A 22,989-nucleotide genomic window follows, 5' to 3' on the forward strand; every position below is an offset into this window, starting at 1 on the left:
TATCTCCTCTAGTGTCTCCTTATGAGTAAAGAAGCCTTCCCCGGAAGCCCCTCGGCACAGTCTCTTCTCGCTGACCACAAGCAAGTCGCTTGTCTGCGTCTAAACGGGTGGCTCACCCAGTGTCGTCGCTGGGCCAGCAGCACTCAGGCACATGTTAGAATGCAGGCTCCAGAACTTCTTGTCCTGCTTGCTCCATCAGAAGCTCTGAGTGTGGGGCCCAGCATTCATATGCAATAGCTCTCCTGTTTGAGATGGGCTGGCCTCACCCAAACCCTGGCGAGAGAACTGGAGTGTCTGTGCCTGGCTTGGACCAGCTGCTTGGTATGGAGTGAATAGTGGGGTCAGCCATAGGACCACTGCAGCGCCTCCCAGAGAATTCCGCCTTGCTTAGCCTTCACCCAGTGACAGGCAGAGCTCTTCCTTTCCCAGCCTTCACAGGCGCACCGCTGCCGTGACAGAAGGGGGCGCTGGTAAGTCGGGTGGAGACTGGCTGTTTTTGTTTGTTCCTGTCTTTCTCCCTGAACCTAAGGAAAGGCAAGAGCAGGGTCTTAGAATAAAAATATCCCTTCTACTCTTCCATGTATATCTCCCTAACAAAGGACATTTGGGAAAAGAATGGCACGTTATATTCAGCATAAGAGAAATTGGTAGATGAAGTGTGGAGTATATAGCATTTTCTTAGTGACTGCTTGTGGCTGGTCAGCTCCCCTGGTGAGTGTTAGATCCATAGGTGGTGTCTGTTCTGTTTCACCTCTCAGGCTTGACCCTCCAGACAGTTCACCCTGCCTTTGCCATCTAATGGTCTTAAAGGTTGCAGTGTCTTTCTATTGAGGCCTTTCCAGGCAGTTTTCATCCACTGAGGGTGAGTGGCTTCTTCGATGCCTTCCCCCATCCCATGGAGCCCTTTACTAAGTAACCCGCCCCGTGGGTAGTCCCTGTGTATTGCATACTCATTTTGGGCAGTCTAGGCTTCATCTACCAATTTCTCTTACGCTGAATATAACCTGCCATTCTTTTCCCAAATGTTCTTTGTTAGGGAGATATACATGGAAGAGTAGAAGGGATATATTTTCCTTCCCATTCATCTTTTTTTAAGAAAAGATTTTATTTATGTTTAACTTTTAAAAAGACTTTACTTATTTATTTTTAGAGAGAGGGGAAGGGAGGGAGAGAAGCATCGATTGTCTGTCGTCCCAGCTGAGGAGTGGCCCGTAATCCTGATGTGTGCCTTGACCGGGAATCAAACCAGTGACCTTCCACTTTTGTGGGACGATGCTTAGCTCACTTGGGCCATTCTGATCAGGGCTCCTCTCCATTCATCTTGATCTAATTTCTCTGGTGTCTTTATTTCTCATCGTGAATTACTGGGAAAGTTTTAAGAAGAGACATTCTTGGTTGGCATTTAGAAAACGGGACTTCAATTTTATGCAAATTGAAGTAACAAGAGAGATTTCTTATTAAACAGACAGTTCTCCTGGCTTGCTGGCAGGACAGGGAGCTGGCAAGTTTCCTTCATATCTCAGCAAAGATTTCTTGAGAGCACAACTTCTGCTTGACAAGGAAGGTAGAGACAGGGCTGTTAGAGGGCGATTCCTTGTGCCCTCTAACCCTTCCCTAGTCATTTGGGTTCAGGGACATGTTTTCTCCAGTTCATCAGATTAATGGGAGCATCTCTCCTCTTGGACATGTGTTCAGTTCTTGTAGGGATCACGGAGGGGCCTGGCCCCTGATCTTTGAGTCCAGCCAGTTGTCTCAGTCCATCAGGCTGCTATGATAGCATGGATAGCTTAGAAACAAACATTTCTTTCTTACACTTCTGGAGCCTGGGAGGCCCAAGACCAGGCATTAAGGCAGATTCAGTGTCTGATGGGGCCCATTTGCTGGTTCAGTGATGATGCCTTCCTGCTGTCACCTCAGAAGTCAGGAGAGAGATCTCCAGGTGGGCTTCCTTTATGACGCATTAATCTTATTCATGAGGGCTCCAACCTCATGACTTGATCAGCACCACCCGCCCAAGGCCCCACCTCCTAATTCTGCACCTCAGGGTTCAGATTTCAATATAGAAATTTGGTGTGTGTGTGTGGGGAGGGGAACACAGACATTCAGACCACAGTAGCCGAGAGGTAAGCTACTGGCCGTTCTGCCCTGTGTAAAACAGAAACAAATAGCTCAGGGGAAGGAGCAGTTGTTTCTGATGAAGCCATCAGCATAAATTTGAGGAAAGAGGGGGCCCTTGAGTTGGGCCTTCTAGGAAATGGTAATCTGGATCCAGGAGCAGCTAGGAAGCAATAGGCCATCTCCCTGTGTCTTTGAGTTTAGGATTCGAGAACGAAGAGCTTATCTGGGAGGCTATCTGGGAGCTGGGCAGGGCTGCAGCTGCTGCGTTGGAATCTAACCTCCTAGCACTCTAAGGCCTTGGAGGAGCTGAGCTGTGGGCTGGCACTGACCAGGGAGGGAGTCTCCCTGGGCTTCCATAGTTAGGGAAGGGGCCTCGCCTGCGTTTCATCAGTGGGTGATGCCTGTAAGTGCAGTGGCTACTGGATAGCCAATAAAAAAAGAAAAAAGGAAAAGCCACTCTGGCCAGAAAATGCAACTTTGGTCCAGATAAGAGGTTCTCTAACTTTATCAGACATCAGAATCTCCTAGAAGGGATCACTCCCAGGGTTTCTGATTCAGTAAGTCTGGGTGAGGCCTGAAATGTGCATTTCTACCAAGTTCTCTCCTGAAGTTAAGGTGCTTTTAGAAGCTCTGGCTGAGGGTGTGAGACTGTTTTCCCCATGGCTCTGGCTCTCCTGGGCTGGAGGTGAGGTTGGCTTGTCTTTGGTCCCTGCTCCCTGCGATGACTGCGTTCTGCTGCTCCTTTGTTTCTCCCCTGACTGCCAGGGCCTGGAGGTGGCCGGAAAATTTACCTGGGCATCCTTACTCCGCCTGACCGCTTTTGGCCAGTGCCAGCTTTCTCCTTGGGTTCTGGCACCATGGACCCACAGGGTTCTGAAGCAGAGTTGCAACCTGTCCAGCTGTAAATAAGCCTGAGGGGATTGCCTTTGGGGCCGGCTGCAGCATGGTGATGAGGGAGCCAAGGACAAAGGGGCTTATGGCCAAGAAGACCACCCAGCTGCCAGGCTGCTCACTGAGCCTCCTGGTCGGTGGGGGGAGGCCAGACCAGCAAGGGTGACCTGGAGGAGGAGCCAGGCTTCTTGTGATGGTGGGAGGGGCTCTCCTACCCCTGCCCCCTCTGGCCCTGCTGCTGCTCTCCCTCTCACACCAAGGCCCAGGTGAGTGAAGGCTCTTGTCCAGATTCCAGAGCCTGTGCCAGTTCTCATGGCATCTTCCAACCCATTCCCCCCTTTTTGGGGCCATTTTTAGTGCGATCCAAACCCCTTACCCCCTGAATCCCATCTTGGACATCAAAAGGGAAAAGAAAATCTCCCTTCTCAAGTGGGTTCCAGATTTGGAAAGATGAAGAAGAGAAACAGGGGGAGTGGACCATTTTGTACTTGAACTCGAAAGAACAACTGTACTGGACAGGAGACACAAAAGGGCGTTGGACATTTTTTGGACAACTTACTTGAAGCTAGTTTTCTTTTGGTTGTTATTTAAAATGTTTGTCATAACCACAGTGACTGGTGAGGGGGTGACAATCCACGGCTCTTCGCCTGTCACACCACTCCTGGGATGATGGCCTCAGTTTAGGGTACCACGCGTTTTTTGTTTGTTTTTTGTTTAACATTTTAAGCCATTTTTATTGAGGTGTAAATTTACCCTTTCTAGGATATAGTTCGATGGATTGTGACATCCATTTAACCACTATCACAATTAAGACACAGAACAATTCCTTTACCCTGAAAAATTTCCTTCTGTGGCTTTGTGGCTTGCCTTTCTTCCTTCCACCCTAATGCCTGGCCACCACTGATCTTGTTTTGACTCTATAGTTTTATCTTTTCCTGAATATCATAAATGGAGTCACATAGTATATAGCCTTTTGAGTCTGGCTTCTTTCACTTGGCATAGCAGGTATTTGCCATTCCCCCTCCACTCCCCTGGCTCTGGCTGAGAACCCTGGGAACCTCTGCTCTTCCAGCCCAGCTGTGACACCTCCAGGATAAAACTGTTTGGGCCCGAATCCTTGCACCCTTGCGCAGTCTGGAAACACCGGCTCTCACCCACCCCGGGCATCCCCCACCCCAGGCATGGAGGGGCCGGTCCGAGCCCTGAACACTTATGTGTGTTAGTAGTTCGTATCAGTAGTCCATTCCTTTTTATTGCTGAGTAGTATTCCATTATAGGGATGTAATTCTGTTTTTATCCATTCACCAGCTACTCTAAACAGTTGTGTGCTGGTTTTGTGTGAACATAAATTTTCATTTCTCTTGTGTAAATAATTCAAGGGGGATCACTGAGTAGTATGGTAAATGCCTGTTTAACTTTATAAAAGACTGCCAAAGTGTTTTCTAAAGTGGATGTGTCACTGTGTATTCTGACCAGCAGTGTTTGAGAATTCCAGTTTCTCTGCATCCTTGCCAGCATGGGAAAGAGGGAGCTGTATGAGGTATCCAGCCCTGGTCAGGGGAGGATGGGGACACAGCCCTGGGACCCACTTTGGAGCCAGCCACCTTCGCTTTCAGGATCTTTGCTAGGTTCCACCTGGGTCTTCCTTCTCAGGCTATGTCTCCTGCCCTGTTCAGGGCTCGGACCGGCCCCTCCATGCCTGGGGTGGGGGATGCCCGGGGTGGGTGATAGCCGGTGTTTCCAGACTGCGCAAGGGTGCAAGGATTCGGGCCCAAACAGTTTTATCCTGGAGGTGTCGCAGCTGGGCTGGAAGAGCGGAGGTCCCCAGGATTCTCAGCCAGGGCCAGGAGAGTGGAGGGTAAGTGCATGGACACGGGCCAGACTGCCTGACCTTAGGTCTTTGTTTCACCTCTTAATCTTTGACTTGATGTTGTCATCTGTGAAAGGGGCATGCTAATAGGGTACACCTGGTAGGGCTGTGGGGCGTAACTGATGCCAGAAGCCAGAACGGTGCCAGGCACCTGGTGACGTTCTCCTAATGCCGGTTCACTTGTTTATATTCCTCCTGCCAGGAACCACCGGGAAGGCACCATCCCCGCCGCCTCTCCTCACTGACCGCCAAGTGAATGAGAAGGTGGAGAACCTCTCCATTCAGCTGCGGCTGATGACCCGAGAGAGGAATGAACTGCGGAAGCGCCTGGCCTTTGCGACCCATGGGACGACCTTTGACAAGAGGTAGTGATCGGCCAGTTCCCTGCCCAACACATTCACCAGCTTGCCAATGGGCAAGGGTTATTATCCTGATGCCATCACCATCTCCTCCCCTCCAAGGGTGGCAGTCTTTAGCTCCTGGAGGGAGGGGTACAGCCTTGTTTTGCTCCCTCCAAATTAAAATTGGAGCCCATGGCCTGCATCACACTACTCAAGAATCGAAAGGTATGGGTGTGTGTCTAATATAAATCTGGCCCCTGATAGTGGTGTGCGTGTGCGTGTGTGTGTGTGTGTGTGTGTGTGTGGCTCAGTAGAGCCTGGCATTTGCCTCCTAGCCTTTCTACTGGCCTTGCGGATGATTGTTCAGTGGCAGCAGCTATAAGGGCCTGGTTCTACCTTGGTACCTCCTCACTGGTTGGTTGGAAGGCCTTGAGTTCATCACTACCCCCCTCTAGGCCTCTGCCTTCCAGCCCCAAGACAGTATGCTTCCCTCTTTATCCCCTGCTGCTACTGTGTGCAGCCCGTGACCTATTAGAGTTAGCCATCCCATTGCTGAGCCCCAGGAGGGCCACCCTTCTGTGTGTGCATGTGCCGCTGTCTCCCAGAAGACCCCAGCCTGCCACCTGTTGGGTGGATCTTTATGTGGTTTGTAAACACATTAACTGTATCCTGCCATACATGTGTTTTAGGAAGGGTATATTCCACCTGGCTTCTTTGTTTTGAAGAAAATCTTTGATTACTTCTTTTGCCAGGGAAGGGCGGTCTAGCAGGTGGGCAAAGGGAGTCTTCACCCACCTGCATGATCCAGGGGAGTTTTGTGGAGGAGGAGAAGGAGGAGGAGGAAGAGGAAGAGGGAGTGCAGAGTGGTTTATCCCTCCAGGAGATGCTGGAGGGGTCCTGAGTGATTTAATCTCTTCCTTTTAGGAGCCTCGGGGTGCACCTCGCTCCGAGGAAGGTTCCTCTGGGGGAAGTGTCAGGGCTGCAAAGCCTGCTGCCTGAGATTGCTCTGACGAGATTATGCCCCAATCAGATGGCACAGAAGGCAGGGCCTGTGAAGACAGGGTGCACTGGCATGCATGTTGTCCACCACTGCTCTCATGCTACCAAGGCAGAGCGTGTGGTTGTACAGCAGCCATATGGCCAGCAAAGTCTAAAGTATTTATGCTGTGCCCTTTACAGGAAAGGGTTGCTGATGCCTGCCTTAGGGCAGGGGTTCTCAAACTTGAGCATGCAGTGGCATCACCCGAAGGCCTTATTGTTAAAGCATAGATTGCTAGTTAGTCTGCCCTCCCACCCTCCATAATGTCTGATTCAGGACGTCTGGGGCTGGCCTGACAATTTGCATTTCTACCAAGTTCCCAGGTGATACCAGTGCTGCAGGTCCCAGAACCCCACTTTGAGAACCACTGCTCCTAGCTACTGTTCTCAGCTTTGGCTGCACATTGAAATTCCCTGGGGAGCTTAAAAAAAAAAAACTACCTGATGTCTTAGTCCTGTTCCACGGGTGCTGATGTAATTGGCCTGGCGATTTTATTGTATGCCCAACAGAGAGAATCACTGGTCTAAAGAGTGAAGAAACTTTATCACAGGTTTCTGTGTACCCACTATGTGTGTAGGCCTGTTGCAAGGTCTCCCAGAAGCTGTTAGATGGTACTTTGACAACTCTCCAGGACCATGCAGGGAGCACAGGCAACTGAGGGTCCCTCCATCCTGAGGATTCTGATTCTGTTGGCCTGGATGCAGCTGGGACATCTAAGCTTTTAACAAGCATCCAGGTGCTTGTGGTGCATAGGAGACCAGCATTTGGTAATCACTGGGCTGCAGTGACTGAGGACATGGCTTCGGGGGGAGAGACATTGCTTGTCAGTGCGTTCACAGTGCTGCTTGCTGTCTGGGCCAGGCCCTATCACAGGCTGAATCCTGACTACGAGAGGCTGAAGATTCAGTGTGTGCGGGCCATGTCGGACTTGCAGAGCCTGCAGAACCAGCATACCAATGCCTTGAAGAGGTGTGAGGAGGTAGCCAAGGAGACCGACTTCTACCAGTGAGTGGGGCCTGCCTGGCAAGGGCCCGAGTATCCCCGAATGGCTGCCTCTTTCCCTTCCCTATTTTTGGACTTGGAGCCAGGCCTTCTGGTCCTAGTCCTGCCTCTGCCACGTAGCAAGCAGTGTGCCTTCAGCAAGGGGGTTTGTGTCCTTGGGCCTCAGTTTTCCCAAGTACAAAGCGGGGCCATTAACCCTTCATGCCATCGAGTGCCGCCCTCAGATGCATGGCAGGTTGGAGAGTGACTGAAAACATGAGACAGTGGGCCAGGCAGACCCCTGGGCTTCTGGGTCACTGTCCGGGGACTTTGCTGCAGCTCCTGCCACAGGAGAGACAGGCGGGACATGTTCCCTTTTGGTCTCCTGGCATCTCTCTGAGGGTATTTGCCTGCCTTCCTGCTGGTGTACTCAGGCCTAGTACCTCAGTATTTGGAGGCGCCAGGTCTGTACCAGGTAGGGGAATCTCTCTCACGTGTGCGCACGCGTGCATGCGCACGCGCGCGCGCTCTCTCTCTCTCTCTTGCTCTCACTCTCGCTCTAGCTCTCTCTATCTCTATCTTGTATATGTACCCATTTTTGTGTCAGGTTTTCCACAAGTGGTTTGGGTCCTTTGGGCATCTGGCTGACAGTGGGCTGTGGCCTGCCCCTGAGTGCTAGTTGGGCTCTGCTGCTGTTGCTCCCTAGCTGGCGTATTGGGAGTATTGGGCTCTGGAGGGGCTGGTGATGCCTCGGGGTGGGGGCGTAGGCTGTCTGGGGCTCACTGTGTGTGTGGGGATTGCAGCACGCTCCACAGCCGGCTCCTGAGTGACCAGACCCAGCTGAAGGACGACGTGGACATGCTGAGGCGGGAGAACGGGCAGCTGCTGCGGGAGCGTAACCTGCTGCAGCAGTCGTGGGAGGACATGAAGCGGCTCCATGAGGAGGACCAGAAGGAGATTGGTGACCTCCGGGCCCAGCAGCAGCAGGTAGAGCTGGGCCAGGTGGCTGGGGACAGGCCAAGGTCGGTCACCCATCCACCCACACATCCACTCACCTATCTACACATCCACCCCACACATTCACCCATCTACCCATCTGATCTTTTAGCTAGTATTTCTAGAGCATCCACTGAATGTTGAGGCATTGGGGTATCTGTGAGCAAACACTCAGCCCTTGCTCTCATGCAGTCCAATAGGGACTCTGTAGTCCAATAGGGAGACAAATGTTAGTCAAGTAATCACACATATCTTTAATTACGAATGTTGCAGTGCTACTAAGGAGCAGGTGCTATGCAGTGTGTAACAGGAATTAGGTTTCCTTGGGGGCTTGAGGGTCCAGTGGTCTGGAGCTTTTTTCCTTCATACGGATCACATGAGATTACAGATGGAGAGACTTGGAAATTTTAAAGCCCTGTGCAGATAAGAGATGGAAGAGTTATCATCGTTATTTTGGGTGGGAGTGTGGCCTATGGCTACTGCTGCTCTCTGCATTCCAAGTTAGTTACTTTACTGTGCCCAACTCTTGTTTCATGTTGATAAAGCCACAAGCAGCAGACCAGTCAGAAGCCCTGGCTTGTGGTGAGTAAAGCTGGTCCCTTCTCCTCTTGGAACTACCAGGGCTGCCCAGGGATGTGGCAGGGCTGGTGGCCTGCTCTGTGTCCACAGATGGTTGGATGTTCTGGTTATATTTTGTTTCCTTGGTGTTGGGTTGGAAGGCGGTCCCAGGAAGAGGAAGTGTGTTTTCTGAGCTCTGAAGCATAACTCTGTTTAGGTAGAGAGCTCCTTCCCCCTTATAGTCATTTATGGTTCCCTGAATTAAAGCAGGACTTTTGGGGCTTGCTCGACACAGTTTGGAACAATCTGAACTTACCTAATAATTTAGCGTGACATTATCTGACTTCATTGCATTTTCATTTATAATTAAAAATTTTTAAATTGCTAAACTGTTGCTAACTTACAGAAGAGTTTTTGGTACAGTGTAGAGAATTTTTCTCCCTTATTCAACAGTAAGTTGCCAACCTGAGGCCCTATCACCCCTCAACACGCTAATGTGTACCTCTCACAAACAAGGATATCCTATATATTAGCAATATAAACATCATCAGGAAGTTAATGTACATACTATCAACTAGTCAGTCATAAGAGTACTGTTCATGTTTTGCTAGTTGTTTTAATAGTGTTTTTAATAGGAAAAGAATCCTGTCCAAAATAAAGTGTTGCATTCAGTTGTCGCATCTCTGTGGTCTTTTTAAATCGGGATCGGTTCTTCTGACTTCGACCTGCATGACCTTGATGCCTTGGAAGATTACAGGCCAGGCTATTCATTTTGTAGGCTGTCTCTCATCCTGGATTTGGATGAGTCTCACTGTTTGATACCCTTTATGCATCGTAGGCAAAGAGAAGAGAGTGTCTTCTCTTTGCATCCTATTCGTTGGGACTTGGCTTGATATGAGCCATTACTGATGATGTTCACTTTGATCACTTGAGGTGTCTCTAGGCTTCTCTACTGTATAAACTTGCTTGTTTTCCTGTGGTTTACCTACCTCCCTACCTGTTTACTTACGGTTTCTGGTTTTTATTCAGTGGGTCTTAATCCACTGTGGCCTCTTGAAGCTTTCTTCTCCATCTTTTTGTCGTGTCCTTCTTACTCTTTGAGTGCTTCCTTGCCCTTTGGAACAAGACGTTCCAAACTCATTTTATAATTTCCCTGCCCTTGCCCTGGAAAATCAGCCATTTCTCCGAAGAGTCCTTCTTCTTTTTAGTGGAGAATGGTATTTAGCAGCCATAGCTGGGTATACTCATAGCTACTGCGACGCCTGTCACGGCTCCCAGGCCCTCTAAATGGACAGAGTAGGGAACATCTGAGTATGCCTCTGCACCCCCACACTTACACCTCAAGATTCATCTCTCTCCCTCCCCCTTATATATATCTATCTTCAATATGTAATATACATCAAAAACCATGAGTTTATTCACACTAACATTTTCAGTTTTTTTAATATGTATTTTATTGGTTATACTATTACAGTTGTCCCATTTTTTTTCTCCCCTTTATTCCCCTCCATCCTGCACCGCCCCTCCATTCAGCATTACCCCCCCTCCCTTAGTTCATGTCCATGGGTTGTACATACAAATTCTTTGCCTTCTCCATTTCCAGTACTATTCTTACCCTCCCCCTGCCTACTTTGTACCTATTATTTATACTGCTTATTCCCTGTACCTTTTCCTCCATTCTTCCCCCTCCCCCTCCCCTCTGATCTCCATTTCTATGATTCTATTTCTGTTCTATTTGTTTGCTTAGTTTGTTTTTGTTTTTGTTTTTTTAGGTTCAGTTCTTGATAGTTGTGAGTTAGTTGTCATTTACTGTTCATAGTTTTTAATCTTACTCTTGTTCTTAGGTAAGTCCCTTTAGCATTTCACATAATAAGGGCTTGGTGATGGTGAACTCCTTTAACTTGAGCTTACCTGGGAAGCACTTTATCTTCCCTTCCATCCTAAATGATAGCTTTGCTGGATAGAGTAATCTTGGATGTAGGTCCTTGTCTTTCATGACTTGGAATCCTTCTTGCCAGCCCCTTCTTGCCTGCAAGGTTTCTTTTGAGAAATCAGCTGGTATTCTTATGGGAACTCCTTTGTAGGTAACTGTGTCCCTTTCTCTTGCTGTCTTTAAGATTCTCTCCTTATCTTTAATCTTGGGTAATGTCACTGTGCTGTGCCTTGGTGTGTGCTTCCTTAGGTCCAACATCTTTGAGACTCTCTGAGCTTCCTGGATGTCTTGGAAGTCTTTCCTTGGTCAGATTAGGAATGTTCTCCTTCATTATGTTTTCCAGTAAGTTTTTAATTTCTTGCTCTTCCTCTTCTCCTTCTGGCACCCTTATATAGGAACATTCAAAGTTGTCCTAGAGGTTCCTAAGCCTCTCTTCATGTTTTTGAATTCTTCTTCATTCTCTTCTGGTTGAATGTTTAGCTCTTTCTTCTGCTCCCAGTTGTTGATCTGAGTCCCCGTTTCCTTCCCTTTGCTGTCAGTTCCCTGTATATTTTTCTTTGTTTCACTTTGCATAGTCTTCACTTTTTCCTCCATTTTGTGACCATACTCGGCCAATCCAATGAGCATCCAGATCACCAGTGTTTTGAACTGTGTACCTGATAGGTTGGCTCTCTGTTCATTGCTTAGTTCTATTTTTGGAGCTTTGATCTTTTCTTTCATTTGGGCCATATTTCTTTGTCTCAGCTTGCCTGTTAAATTGAAAGGGGCAGACCCTTAGGTATTCACCAGGGCCGGCAACCCAGGTCCCTGTGTTGTGATGCTCTCTGTGGGCAGGGGTATAAGAGGGAACAGTGTGGCTTACTCGGCTCTCGGCCGGCTTTCAGTCACTTTCCCCACTACCCACAAGCAAATTGGGCTCTTCCAGTGCTGATTCATAGGTGGGTGGGTTTGTGTATGTTCCAGGACCCTGTGAGTCTCTGCAACAGACTTTCCTGTGAGGCTGGGAGTTTCTCCTGCTGCCGCAACCCCGACAGATTTTTACCTCCAGAGGTTTTAAGGATTTCTTTTCTGACACGGGAACCCGGGCATGTGTGGTCTGTCTCGCTCCCCAGCTGTTCCTCCTGGTTTATCCACATGCAAATGTGGGACCACCCTGTCCTCCAGCCACTGCCTTGCTGCGCATCCTTTCTGCCCCGGTTGCCCTCTCCGACCTTCCTACTGGTCTGGATGAATGTTTCTTTAGCTCCTTGGTTGTTGGACTTCCATACAGTTTGATTTTCTGACAGTTCTGGTTATATTTTGTTTTTAAATTTGTTGTTGTCCTTCTTTTGGTTGTGCGAGGAGGCACAGTGCATCTACCTACGCCTTCATCTTGGCTGGAAGACACATTTTCAGTTTTAATACAATACTACAGTGCCACAGGATCCATTCTAGTTTTCTCTTTCGATTTTTGTAACTCCCTTTTATAGCAGTGTGAAAAATGGTTCCTATTCTTTTTTTTTTTTTAAACTGATTTTAGAGAGAGAGAGGAAGGGGGCAGAAAGAGAGAGACAGAGATTTATGTATGTATTCATTGGTTGATTCTGGTATGTGGGGATCCAGCCGGCATTGGGATGATGCGATAGCCCAGTGGTCCCCAGCCTTTTTTGGCACCAGGGACTGGTTTCATGGAAGACAGTTTTTCCATGGACTGGGGTAGGAGGATGGTTCCGGGATGGTTCAAGTGCATCGCATTCAAGCTCACCTCCTGCTGTGCGGTCCAGTTCCTAACAGGCCCAGACTGGTACCAGTCTATGGCCCAGAGGTTGGGGACTCCTGCTCTAACCCACTGAGCAACCCAGCCAGGGCCTGGTTCCTATTATTCTTAACCTGTTTGCTTACTTGGTCAGCGCCACTGTGTATTCTCCTCCCATCTCCTCCATTGCCCCCTTCCCACCCATTTGAACCCTCGTGCTTCATGCATTCCCTCCCCCAGGCCTCAGTAACCTCCCCATGGCCCCTCATCCTGTGAAGGCTCTGCTGCCCACGCTGGGGAGCCACGAGAGGCACACACCAACCGGCGGCCCCTGTCCTGCTCTGCTTTACTCTTGGCTGTCAGGTTAGATTGTTCAGAAAGGGGAAGGGCAGGCCTTTTCAATTTTTGTAACATAATAAAAGAACCCAACAATACAGACATTTTAAAAATAAAAAGTAGAATTCTTTCATTTCTCTCACTCCTAAGAAATAACCACCCTGAGTGCACTACCAGTGAAAAGTTCAAGATATTTTATATGTGCCATAGAACCCTTATATCTTGTTAATTTATTTCACAAAATGGAAGCATACATTGTTTGCTTTGTTGCTAACACTTTTTTTAAAAATATATATTGGTACATCTTTCTGTTTCAGTACAAATTTTATTTCTGTGTTTCTAACTGTTGCAGAGTATTGAGTTACAGAGAAGCACCATGATTTAACCAGTCTCCTGTTGACTGACTCTTGTGCTGTTTTCAGTATTTTCCCATTACAAACTGTATTTTATTGGAAAAATTGGCCTCTGTCATTTGTTTTCTCTTATCTTTGTTGAAGTCTTAGGTGGAATACCCAGGGCAGACTCAGTGAGGGACCCTCAGGTGATGCACTGGGACTTCTTAGACGTCTTCTTTGTGAGCCCTCCAGTTATGGGACTTGGTTGTGTGTGGTCAGGTCTGGGGGTGGGAGTCGGTAGGCCCTGATGGAGACTCGGTGATGAAGAGGTTTGTGGAAGGGGAGGTAGGTGCAGGGCCAGGGCAGCAGGGGCCAACTGTAGTCTCCCTTCTGCACCGAGGGGATGCCACTGCCCACCTGCTTCCTGATCTCACAGACGCTTCTTCAACACACTCCACTTCCCTTTCATCCCGTTAACAGTCCCAGGCCTGGGGTTGGGTGGTGCTGGGGGAGCACTGCTCTAAGGATGAAATGAGGTACCAAGGAGAAGGTGCTGCACCAGCCTACGGTTGGTACCACGTTGAGTGCTCTGAACTTCCCCGCAGAGACCCTCCTTCCTGTATGTCCACGGAGCTTCCTGAAGCAAAGGGTTAAGACTGGGGTTTTGATTGTGTAGAGGCAAACCACTTCTACCGCAGAAGAACTCCTCTGCAGAAATGCAGTGCGTGAGGCGGGTGAGGATGAGCGGCTGCGGTGAGTCAGGGCAGAGGCAGGCTGCCCAGGGGCAGGGATGCCCAGGATGGCCCTGCTGAGGGTCTGTGTCCCTCTCTAGGCTTGAGTGCTGGCCACCCTATCTGAAGGCAGATCGCCTCGTCTTCACCTTCACCCCACTTTCTTTTCTTGCTCACTTGTTTGCTGACATTTTTCACCCTGGTCTGAACTTGGCTCAGTTCACCTTTTGCCTTTGGGTTTAGTTTGGATTTTAGTTTTGGTCAATTCATGCTTTCAAATCAGTTTGTGGCTCTGTCTTAGTCTGAAGGCAGTCCCACAGCCTCGCTACCAAGTGCAGAGCAGGGCTTTGTCAGTGTAGCTGAGTTGGTTTTCTCTGGTAAAAGATACCACAGATAAAAAGCAGTGATACTCTGTGCCTGCCTGTGTGAGGCACACAATAAATGTTTGCTGTTATTGTTTTTATTCTAGTGCTATCAAGGCTGGGTTGAAATCTGCCCTCATTGATGGTGGGGAGTAGCCATAGCCCTCAGACAGTGTTGGGAATGTACAATGATGCAGTCACTTCGGAAAACTGTGGCAGTTCCTTAAACATAGATCGTTAAACAGTCCCAGATGACCCAGCAATTTCACTTCAACGTATAGACCCAAGAAAATTAAAAACAAATGTCCACACCAAAACTTGTCCGGTCAGTGTTCAGCGTATTATTCATAATAGCCAAAAAAGCAGGAAAAACCCAAATGTCCATTGACTAATGAAAGGATAAATAAAAGGTGGTATTTTCCATACAATGGAATATTATTCAGCACAAAAGGGAATTATGTACTGGTACCTGCCACAATGTAGATGAACCTCAAAAACATGTTAAATGAAAGAAGCCAGGCACAAGGGTCCATACCTTACTTGATTCCATTCATATGAAATGTTCAGAACAGGGCACTCTATAGAGACAAAGTGAATGAGTGGGTGCCTCGGGCTGTGGGGACAGGAGGAGGGGGAGTGACTGCTTGTGGGGGCTGGTTTCTTTCTGGGGTGATGAAAATCTTCTGGAATTAAATAGTAGCAGTTGCTTCACAACCTTGTGACTATACCAAAAACCACTGAATCATGCACCTTAAAGGGTGAATTGTATGGTACGTGAATTATATCTCAAAATAAAAAATGACTCTAGTTATTACCTTGTCATAAAAAAAAAAAAACTGCCCTCGCGAGGCATAAAACTTCATTGCCTCCCCCTCTCTGTCTTCCCTTGGGCCTCTCACAGCTTGCACAAACAGACTGGGATTACCCCCCCACCCCCACTTTTCCTGATCTTCCCACAAATGACAGGGGCAGGTTTTCTCCCCACCCCTCCATCCCGCTCCTTGTTCTCCTTTCTTTTCCTACAGCTGTGACGCTTGGAGGGGACTAGTTTATTATAGTGGTCAGTGAGTTTCCCCAACTCTGTTCAGCTGGACCAGTGCCCCTTACTGTGTACCTGCTACCTTGGGACGCCCCCCAGAAGAGGAGTCACAGCTGCCTATGGGGTGACGTGGGGGCGGGGGCGGATATCTGAGCTGCCAGGGCCACTGCTGTCCCTGGCCTGGGCCTTCTCACCTTAACCAGGTCAGGGGTGGGTGCCTAGGCTGAGCCGAGCTCAGGCCTTGGGTGGGTCAGCAGCAGAGGAAGCAGGGAACATGGGGGTGGCCACAGGTTTCCTCCCCACAGGCCTAGGGGCAAAGGTTGACCTTGCTGGACAAGGCCGGTTTTGTTGCCTGGTTCCTCCCACGCCTTGTTAACTTAAAGAGGCCCTTGCGGGGTAAACTGGTGCTGTTTGACTTGCATGTTTGCCTGAGGGATTTGTGGGGCTCCCCAGCCCTCGGCATGATTTATCTCTGAGGAAATGAGGCAGCCCTGAGTGGGGAGGGGGGTGCAGCACTGCAGGCCAGGGGCCTGGGCCGTTTCCCACCAGAGAGCAGCAGACAGGTGGTCTTCCGTGTGTGGGGGGGGGTGGGCCACAGCATGGCGATTCCATCTCCAGGGCTCCTCAGTCAGAATGCGCCATTTGAATTGTTCTGGTTTGCATCAGAAGTGTCCAAGAGATCTTGGGCAGAGATTGCCAAACTTGGTTGGGGGTGCAATGTATAGGATATTTTTGCATCATCTTTCTTTAATATGGGAATTCATATTCTTTGGTGAAAAAAGAAGAAAACTTCAAACAACAGCAAAGTCCCCACCGCCTTCCCTGCCGCCCAGTGTCACCCCCTAGTGATGACTAACCTCTCTGAACCACTCTGGATATATCCCTGTAAACACTGTCCATGTCATACTAAACACACAAAATTTTGTTTTTATTTTCTGCCACTTTTTTTTTTTTTTTACCCTATCACAGGTCTCCTTATATTTTCTGTAAATTTGGAATATCCAAGAACGTATTTCATAGTTTAGTTGTTCATCATTTATTAACCCCCTTCTGTGTGCGCTGAGAATCTTGGTTATCCACACTTTTTCCTATTGTAAGTGATTTTTTTGGTGGCCAGACTTACCTATGTCCTTATGTCCCTTTGTACGTGTTTTGCCAAGTTTGATTCTTGGAGGTAAAATCGCAGAGTCCAGAGCCTTGCTTTTCTTTTTTAATAGATTCTGCCAATTTATTTAGGAAACTTGTAAGGCCCCAGGCGTCTTCTCTCTTCCTCCTGACTGCAGCCCCTACTTGAAATACACTTTTTTCTTTGGTAATTCATGAAAGGTAACTTTTCCCGATATCCAGATACACCTCTGAAGGGCATGCCTCACAGAGAAGCCCCAAGAGAGTGCGGGTTTCTGACCTGTGTAGGGACGAGGCGAGGTGGGGACAGCTCAGGCTGTGGCTGCCCTGCTGTGGATGGAACCAGGCCCTGGCTCTGTGCCTCCCTTGTGCCACTTCTATCCCCTCCTCACAGGCCCCTTCCTCACAGTCTGGAGGGGAGTCATCTCTAAAGATGGCTGTCTGCCTGAGACGAGATCATCTGAGGATTCTGGGCCAAGTTTAAATATTCCCTCTCTCACTTGGACTTCCATTATAACCTGAGCTGAGAAGCTAAACATTCTATTGTTGTGTGCCTCCTGCATGTGTGGAACTTCCTACTGAGAACATAATCTAAGAATAAAAAGGGAAGAAATTCTAGACTCATAGGATAGTTTTTCAAATTCTCTGGACTTAACGTTAGCTGTGATTTCCCCAGATTTCTTCAGATGCTTTTGATTACCTTAGCAGAGGCATGAATCTGAGCCTTGCTTGTAGAGAAAAGTTGAGATGTGTTTGTGGGCCCTGGGAGCCTCTTTGAATATGTGGATGCTGTTCTGTGGGAAAAAGGGTTATTCTATGTGACTCCAGGGCTAGCTGAGAACAAGAGGTTAGAAGCTGGGGAAGGTCGTCGATTTCATCTCACAGTAGGTAAGACCTTGTACGGTGTCTACTTGTGGGGCTGGGGGAGCCATGGCCCAAACAGCAAGGAGTATCAGCCTGATCTCCCCTGGGTCCCTTCTGTTCCTGGATCCCACCATGTGAGCACCGGTGGGCGATGCATCAGGAAGGATCCCTGAGCCTGCTCTGGGACTTTCCCTGACCAACGCTATCTCACTGGGAACTTGTGACCCATCTGCCCTGGATTGTCATGCTGGTGCTGATCCAAACTCCTCATGGTTAGGGCTTTTGGGGAATATTTTCCCACAAAGAAAGATCAAGCCATGGTATAGAATCCAGATTCTGTCATGGAGGTGGGGGTAGGCTCTGCTGGGCCAAAGCCCCCAACAGGATCTTTCTTTGTGTCATTTCAAGGCCACCTTTAAAATTACTTTGTTTTTTAAGGAAGCTTAGACTGCGGAGCATTCAGCTAGTCTACCCAGGGCTGCCACCTTGTGGGGAGCTGCAGGAATGGTGGCAGTGCCTTTGCTCTGCAGCAAACCACTTAACTCCTTTGGAGACACTGGGCGTCTCACCTGGCTGAGGGGATGATTAGAGAATAAAAAGTTTGAAGTGATTTTTATTGAAATGTTTGAGGCACTGCCCACAAGTCAGGGCAGTCCTTTCTAGAAGTGGGACCTATTCCAGATGTGAGTAGAAGGCACTGATTGACTCAAAGGTCAGGAGAACTCTCCACTGGCTCTGTGCTCTGGGCGTGTGTGGGTGCATCCTTGTGGGACGCCCTTCTCATCTCTCAGTGGTGGACACGGTGTCAGGTGTGTCCTCACTGTCCTCCATCTGTTACTGCCTGCACGGAGGCAAATTCAGGTGTCCTTACTTTGTCCTGGACCCAAGGGCCCAGTTCTCATTTGTCTGGTGATTTATTGAAAAGAATGTTATATTTCCATTTCATCCCATGCACAGAAATATATTCCAAGTTGTTTTAAAGATATAAATGTAAAATGTAAACTAATACTTTCTAAGAAAAAAAAATAGAATATCTTCATAATCTCAAGGTAGGAAGGAAAGAACTTTTGAAATAAAACTACCAAAGCACCAACCATAAAGGAAATGATTGATAGGTTTTACAGTATTAAAATGTGAAAGTTTAGTATAGCAAAGACACTACAGGAAAATTTAAAAGCCACAAATTGGGAAAAGATATTTGTAATATACCTAGGGAAGGGTTAGTACCTAGAATTTAAAAAGAAAGTTACAAAAAAAGGAAGAGAGAGGTAGAGAAAAATGTGTATAGTTAATAGACATTAGGAGAGTCGCTCTTTTTAGTAATAAGAAAGCAAGTTAAAAAAATATTATTTTTTTATCCGTGATATCGGCAATACCTTTAGAATATCTGACTCTTTCACACTAACCAAGAGGTAGAAACAACCCAAGAATCCTTCATCAAATGAATGGATAAACAAATGCAGTACATACATGAAATGGAATATGATTCATCTTTAAAAAAGAAAGAAATTCTTTCACATACTTCAACATGGATAAACCTTGAGGACATTATGCTAAATGAGTAAGTCAGTCACAAAAAGATTAATAGTGTATGATTTAATTTCTATGAGGTACCTAAAGTAGCCAGGTGCATAGAAGCAGAAAGTAGAATGGTGGTTTCCAGGGGCTGAGGGGAAAGGATGAAATGGGGAGTTGTTTTTCAACAGAGACAGAGTTTCAGTTTTGCAAGATGAAAAAGTTGTGGAAAGTGGTTGCACAATGATGTGAATATATATAACACTACTGAAATGTACACTTAAAAATGTGAGGCCCTGGCAGGGTGGTTTAGTTGGTTAGAGCATTGTCCTGATATGCCAAGGTTGCAGGTTTGATCTCCAGTCAGGGCACATGCAAGAATCAACCAATGAATGCATGAATAAGTGGAACAACAAATCAATCAATCTCTCTCTCTCTCTCTCTCTCTCTTTCTCTCCCCTTCTCTCTTTCTGTCTCTTCCTCTCTCTAAAATCAATACGTAGAAAAAAATGTTACAAATGGTTAAGACAGTTTGTTATTTGTATTTTATTACAATTAAAAATTAAAGAAGAATCTGACTGTATGAAATCTTGGTGAGGATGTGTTGAGGATAGTAACTCTCAGCACTCACCCACAGCTGGCAGATCATACATTGGTAGGTCAGTTTGATATTGTCCAGAAAGTATGCACAAGTCCACATCCTGACTCTTGGCCACTCTACTTCTAGAGTGAGATCTCACATACAACAATGTTCATGGCAGTATTATTTATAATAGCCAGAAAGGTTGGGGGGAGACAATGTAAATGTTCATCAGATAGGAAAAGGAGAATATGTGATGTGTTCAAACAATGAATTACTGCCTGCATCACTTGGCTAAATATCAAAAGCATCATTAAGTAAAAAGAAGCACACATAGTGTGATACCATTAAAAGTGTATGAATACATAAGTAATATAAATAAAATGCTGTGCATGGAGATGACTGACAGCAAATGTAGGGGAGTGATTAATTCTGAAGGGGAAGAGCGGGGTATAGGATAAGAAGGGTGCATTGGGGCATTAGCAAAACCAGTAATATTGTATTTTTTTGAAAAACAATTGGACACACATGATAAGATGTTTAGAGCTAAGTGGTGGGTACTTAAGATTTTGTTACTTGCTATGCTTTTCTGTATGTTTGGAAGATACTTGGTTTTTTGTTTTGTTTTTTAATTTTTAAAAAAGATTTTATTTTTTTTAGAGAGAGGGGAAGGGAGGGAGAAAGAGAGGGAGAGAAACATCGATGTGAGAGAGAAGCATTGACTGGTTGCCTCTTGTATGCACCCTGACCAGGGACTGAGCCCACAACCCAGGCATGTGCTCTGACCAGGAATAGAACTGGAGACCTTTCACTTTGTGGGAAGATGCCCAACCAACTGGGCCACACTGGTCAGGGTGGTACTTTCTCTTTTTTTTTAAAGACGAAATGATAGAGTGGGGCGCAGTCAGTTTTTTCTATTTCTCAGCGTACAGTCTTATCTGCAGCATGAAGCATTTTTACAAAACACTGAAGGTTTTAACTGCCCAAGGAACCGATGTAGTGTAGGAGTTTTGTATTTTGGTGTCTTTGTAAGCGTTCCTTTGAAGGAAAGAGCTTTGCTTTTTTAAAAAAAGGAAAAAGAGCCCCAAGTGAGCTGATTTCTGAGAGTTCTTTCTCTTCATTAGTCTGCAGTCCTATGAACTAATGCTTTAGAAGAACAAGCTCCTCTTCCTTCTCTCTGACTCTGATTGCTAAATCAGCTCTCCCTGGGCATTTCATGCTAACTGTATTTACTGAGGACTAATCCTCCCCAAAAAACAGAATACAAGCAGACCTTGGAGATGTCCAAGCCATCCCAATACAATGAGCTGTAATCTCTCTGCTGCTTGGGGGTCCTTGTCTTCAGTTTCTAAGAAAACACAACAGCTGTGAAGCACAGTAAAGTGAAGTGCAATAAAACAAGGCCTGCCTGTATGTGGTAGTTCCAGGTTCTGGTTCTCTGGGCTGCAAAGATCTGATAACTCGGGGTCCACGCTGAATAAGCCAGGCAACTCCTGGACTGTTGGAGCTTGCCCCAGCAAGCAGGCTTTTCTGGTTCAGTCCTATCATTTGAGGAATAAGGAAACTGAACGCCAAAGAAGTGGAGTGACCTGCCAGCGGGCACAGATCCCCCGTGGTGCTTAGCAAAAGTCACCAGGCCCCTGACAACCTCTTGAGTCATCTTGTTTTTTATTCTCTGGAACAGTGCCCCGAGTGAACCTGTAATTTGCTCTCTTGCTTAAAAATCTCCCAGAGTTCCCATCGTTCCCATCTCCCTTAGGACACAGTTTTGGCTTTGTCTGTGAGCCTTGAAGCTGAGCCCACTACTTCAGCCTCCTCTTCAAACCACTGCTCCTTGTTCACTGGGCTCCAGTCACTGTGTCCTGCCCTTCTCTTTGTGTCTAGAACACTCTGGTCATTCCTGCCTCAGGGTCTCTGTACTTGCTTTCCCCTCTGCCAGGTGTGCTCTTGGCTGCTGTTCTTCATTTGCATCCAAGCTTAGAAGTCGCCTTCTTAGAGAGACCACCTCAGGCCTTAGCCTCTCTTATACCCTCTGCTCTCCTGCTCAAAAGTCTCTGCAGCTCATTATCCTACCTTATTTTTTATTTTCTTAAGGGCTTTTATTATGCCCAGAAGTTAGTTATTTGGTCTTTCTTCCTAACTACCTGCCTATCTCTGTCTGTCCATCTTTGTGTTCACAACCTCCCACAAGCCACAGCCTGTATGAGCCCTGTCTGGCACCACCAGCATCTAGAACATCACTAGAACACATCAGGTACTTGTGTTGGGGGTTCTCAACGCCACCTGAAGGTTAGGTGATTGTTGGGAAGACTCACAAGATTCAGTGTATAATCGCCCTCATGGCTAAAATTTATTTCAGCAAAAGGACACAAAGCAAAATCAACAAAGGGAAGAGGTTTGTGGGGCGAAGTCCAGAGGAAAACAGGTACAAATTCCAACAGTCCTCTCTGTGGAGTGACCCAGGGCATGCTCAGTTCCCTCAGTAGTGAAGCGTGACAGCACATGCGAAGTGTTGTCAGGGAAGCCCGTGAGATACTCCCTGCCCAGGGCTTTTCCTGGGGGCTGGCCCTGTAGGCACTGCTGTCTAGCAGGTACTGAGATTTCAGACTCCCAGGAGAAAGCAGTGCTCAGTCGAAGCCACACTGTTCCTCTCGTCCAGGCACTGGGAGACCCTCTTATCACTTGGGGCAAGTTTTATATTGGTGTAGGGAACTGTTTACCACTCAAGTTCCCAAGCACCAGCCAAGGGTGAGCTCACAAGCAGGCCTTTCTAAGGAGAGATGTTTTGGGCCTGCTTGGGTAACACTCTTCTGCACACTGCTCAAGAAATATTTATGAGCAAATGGATCACCCAGTGTGACTGAGAGCCTGTGGAATCCGAGCTCGGCCTCCGAAGGCCAGAGGCTGTGACCTCCCCTCCCTGATCAGCAGTTCTACCCTTAGACACAGGGAGGTGAGAGTGGTCAGTCTGTCCCTCCTCCTGCCCCCAGATCTTTGCTAAGTGTGACTCTCTGGTCCCCAGGTGTTGAAACACAATGGGTCATCAGAGATTCTCAACAAGCTGTATGACACGGCCATGGACAAGCTGGAGGTGGTTAAGAAGGACTATGATGCCCTGCGGAAGAGGTACAGTGAGAAAGTTGCAATTCACAACTCGGACCTGAGCCGGCTGGAGCAGCTGGAGGAGGAGAACCAGCGCCTGCTGAAGCAGACGGAAATGCTCACCCAGCAGAGGGACACAGCCATCCAGCTGCAGCACCAGTGTGCCCTCTCCCTGAGGAGGTGGGAGCTGGGGGCCACTGAGGGCCACAGGGATCTTCTTTACTTGGGGGCACTCTTCTCTGCAGGCTTGTGGTTATCTGCAAGGCTCCCAGACGCTTCCAGGGAGTAAAACAGCACAGCGATTGTACTTTTTCAATCAAAAAATGCTTATTTCCAGGAAACATTTTGTTGATACTCACTGGGTCTTGGGAGATGTTGTTCTCTGAACAACGTTGGTGTGTTCTGACTGTCCCAGTTCCTATGGCTCCCAGAAGCTTCCCCTTTCTCTCAGTCACCCACCTAGCACATAGCAACATTAATTGCCCTAGGTACTGTGTCTTCCAAAATTCCATTTTTATATTAAGGTATATAATCTGTA

At 47.6% G+C, this 22,989-nt stretch overlaps 1 protein-coding gene across 1 annotated transcript in view; it reads left to right on the forward strand.

Annotated features, from left to right (window-relative positions):
- Window positions 1-22,989, forward strand: part of DLG5 (discs large MAGUK scaffold protein 5) — a 125,850-nt gene that overhangs the window by 55,506 nt on the left and 47,355 nt on the right. The window contains exons 3-6 of the mRNA XM_054572497.1: window positions 5,082-5,244; window positions 7,121-7,264; window positions 8,044-8,227; window positions 22,372-22,631. Coding sequence (XP_054428472.1) covers window positions 5,082-5,244; window positions 7,121-7,264; window positions 8,044-8,227; window positions 22,372-22,631 — 751 coding nt within the window. The remainder of the gene's footprint in view (window positions 1-5,081; window positions 5,245-7,120; window positions 7,265-8,043; window positions 8,228-22,371; window positions 22,632-22,989) is intronic.

The sequence above is a fragment of the Pteronotus mesoamericanus genome, unplaced genomic scaffold, assembly GCF_021234165.1.
Source record: "Pteronotus mesoamericanus isolate MK-2021 breed Mesoamerican mustached bat unplaced genomic scaffold, CSHL_Meso_final contig_24, whole genome shotgun sequence".
In the NCBI taxonomy this organism is placed as follows: Eukaryota; Metazoa; Chordata; class Mammalia; order Chiroptera; family Mormoopidae; genus Pteronotus; species Pteronotus mesoamericanus.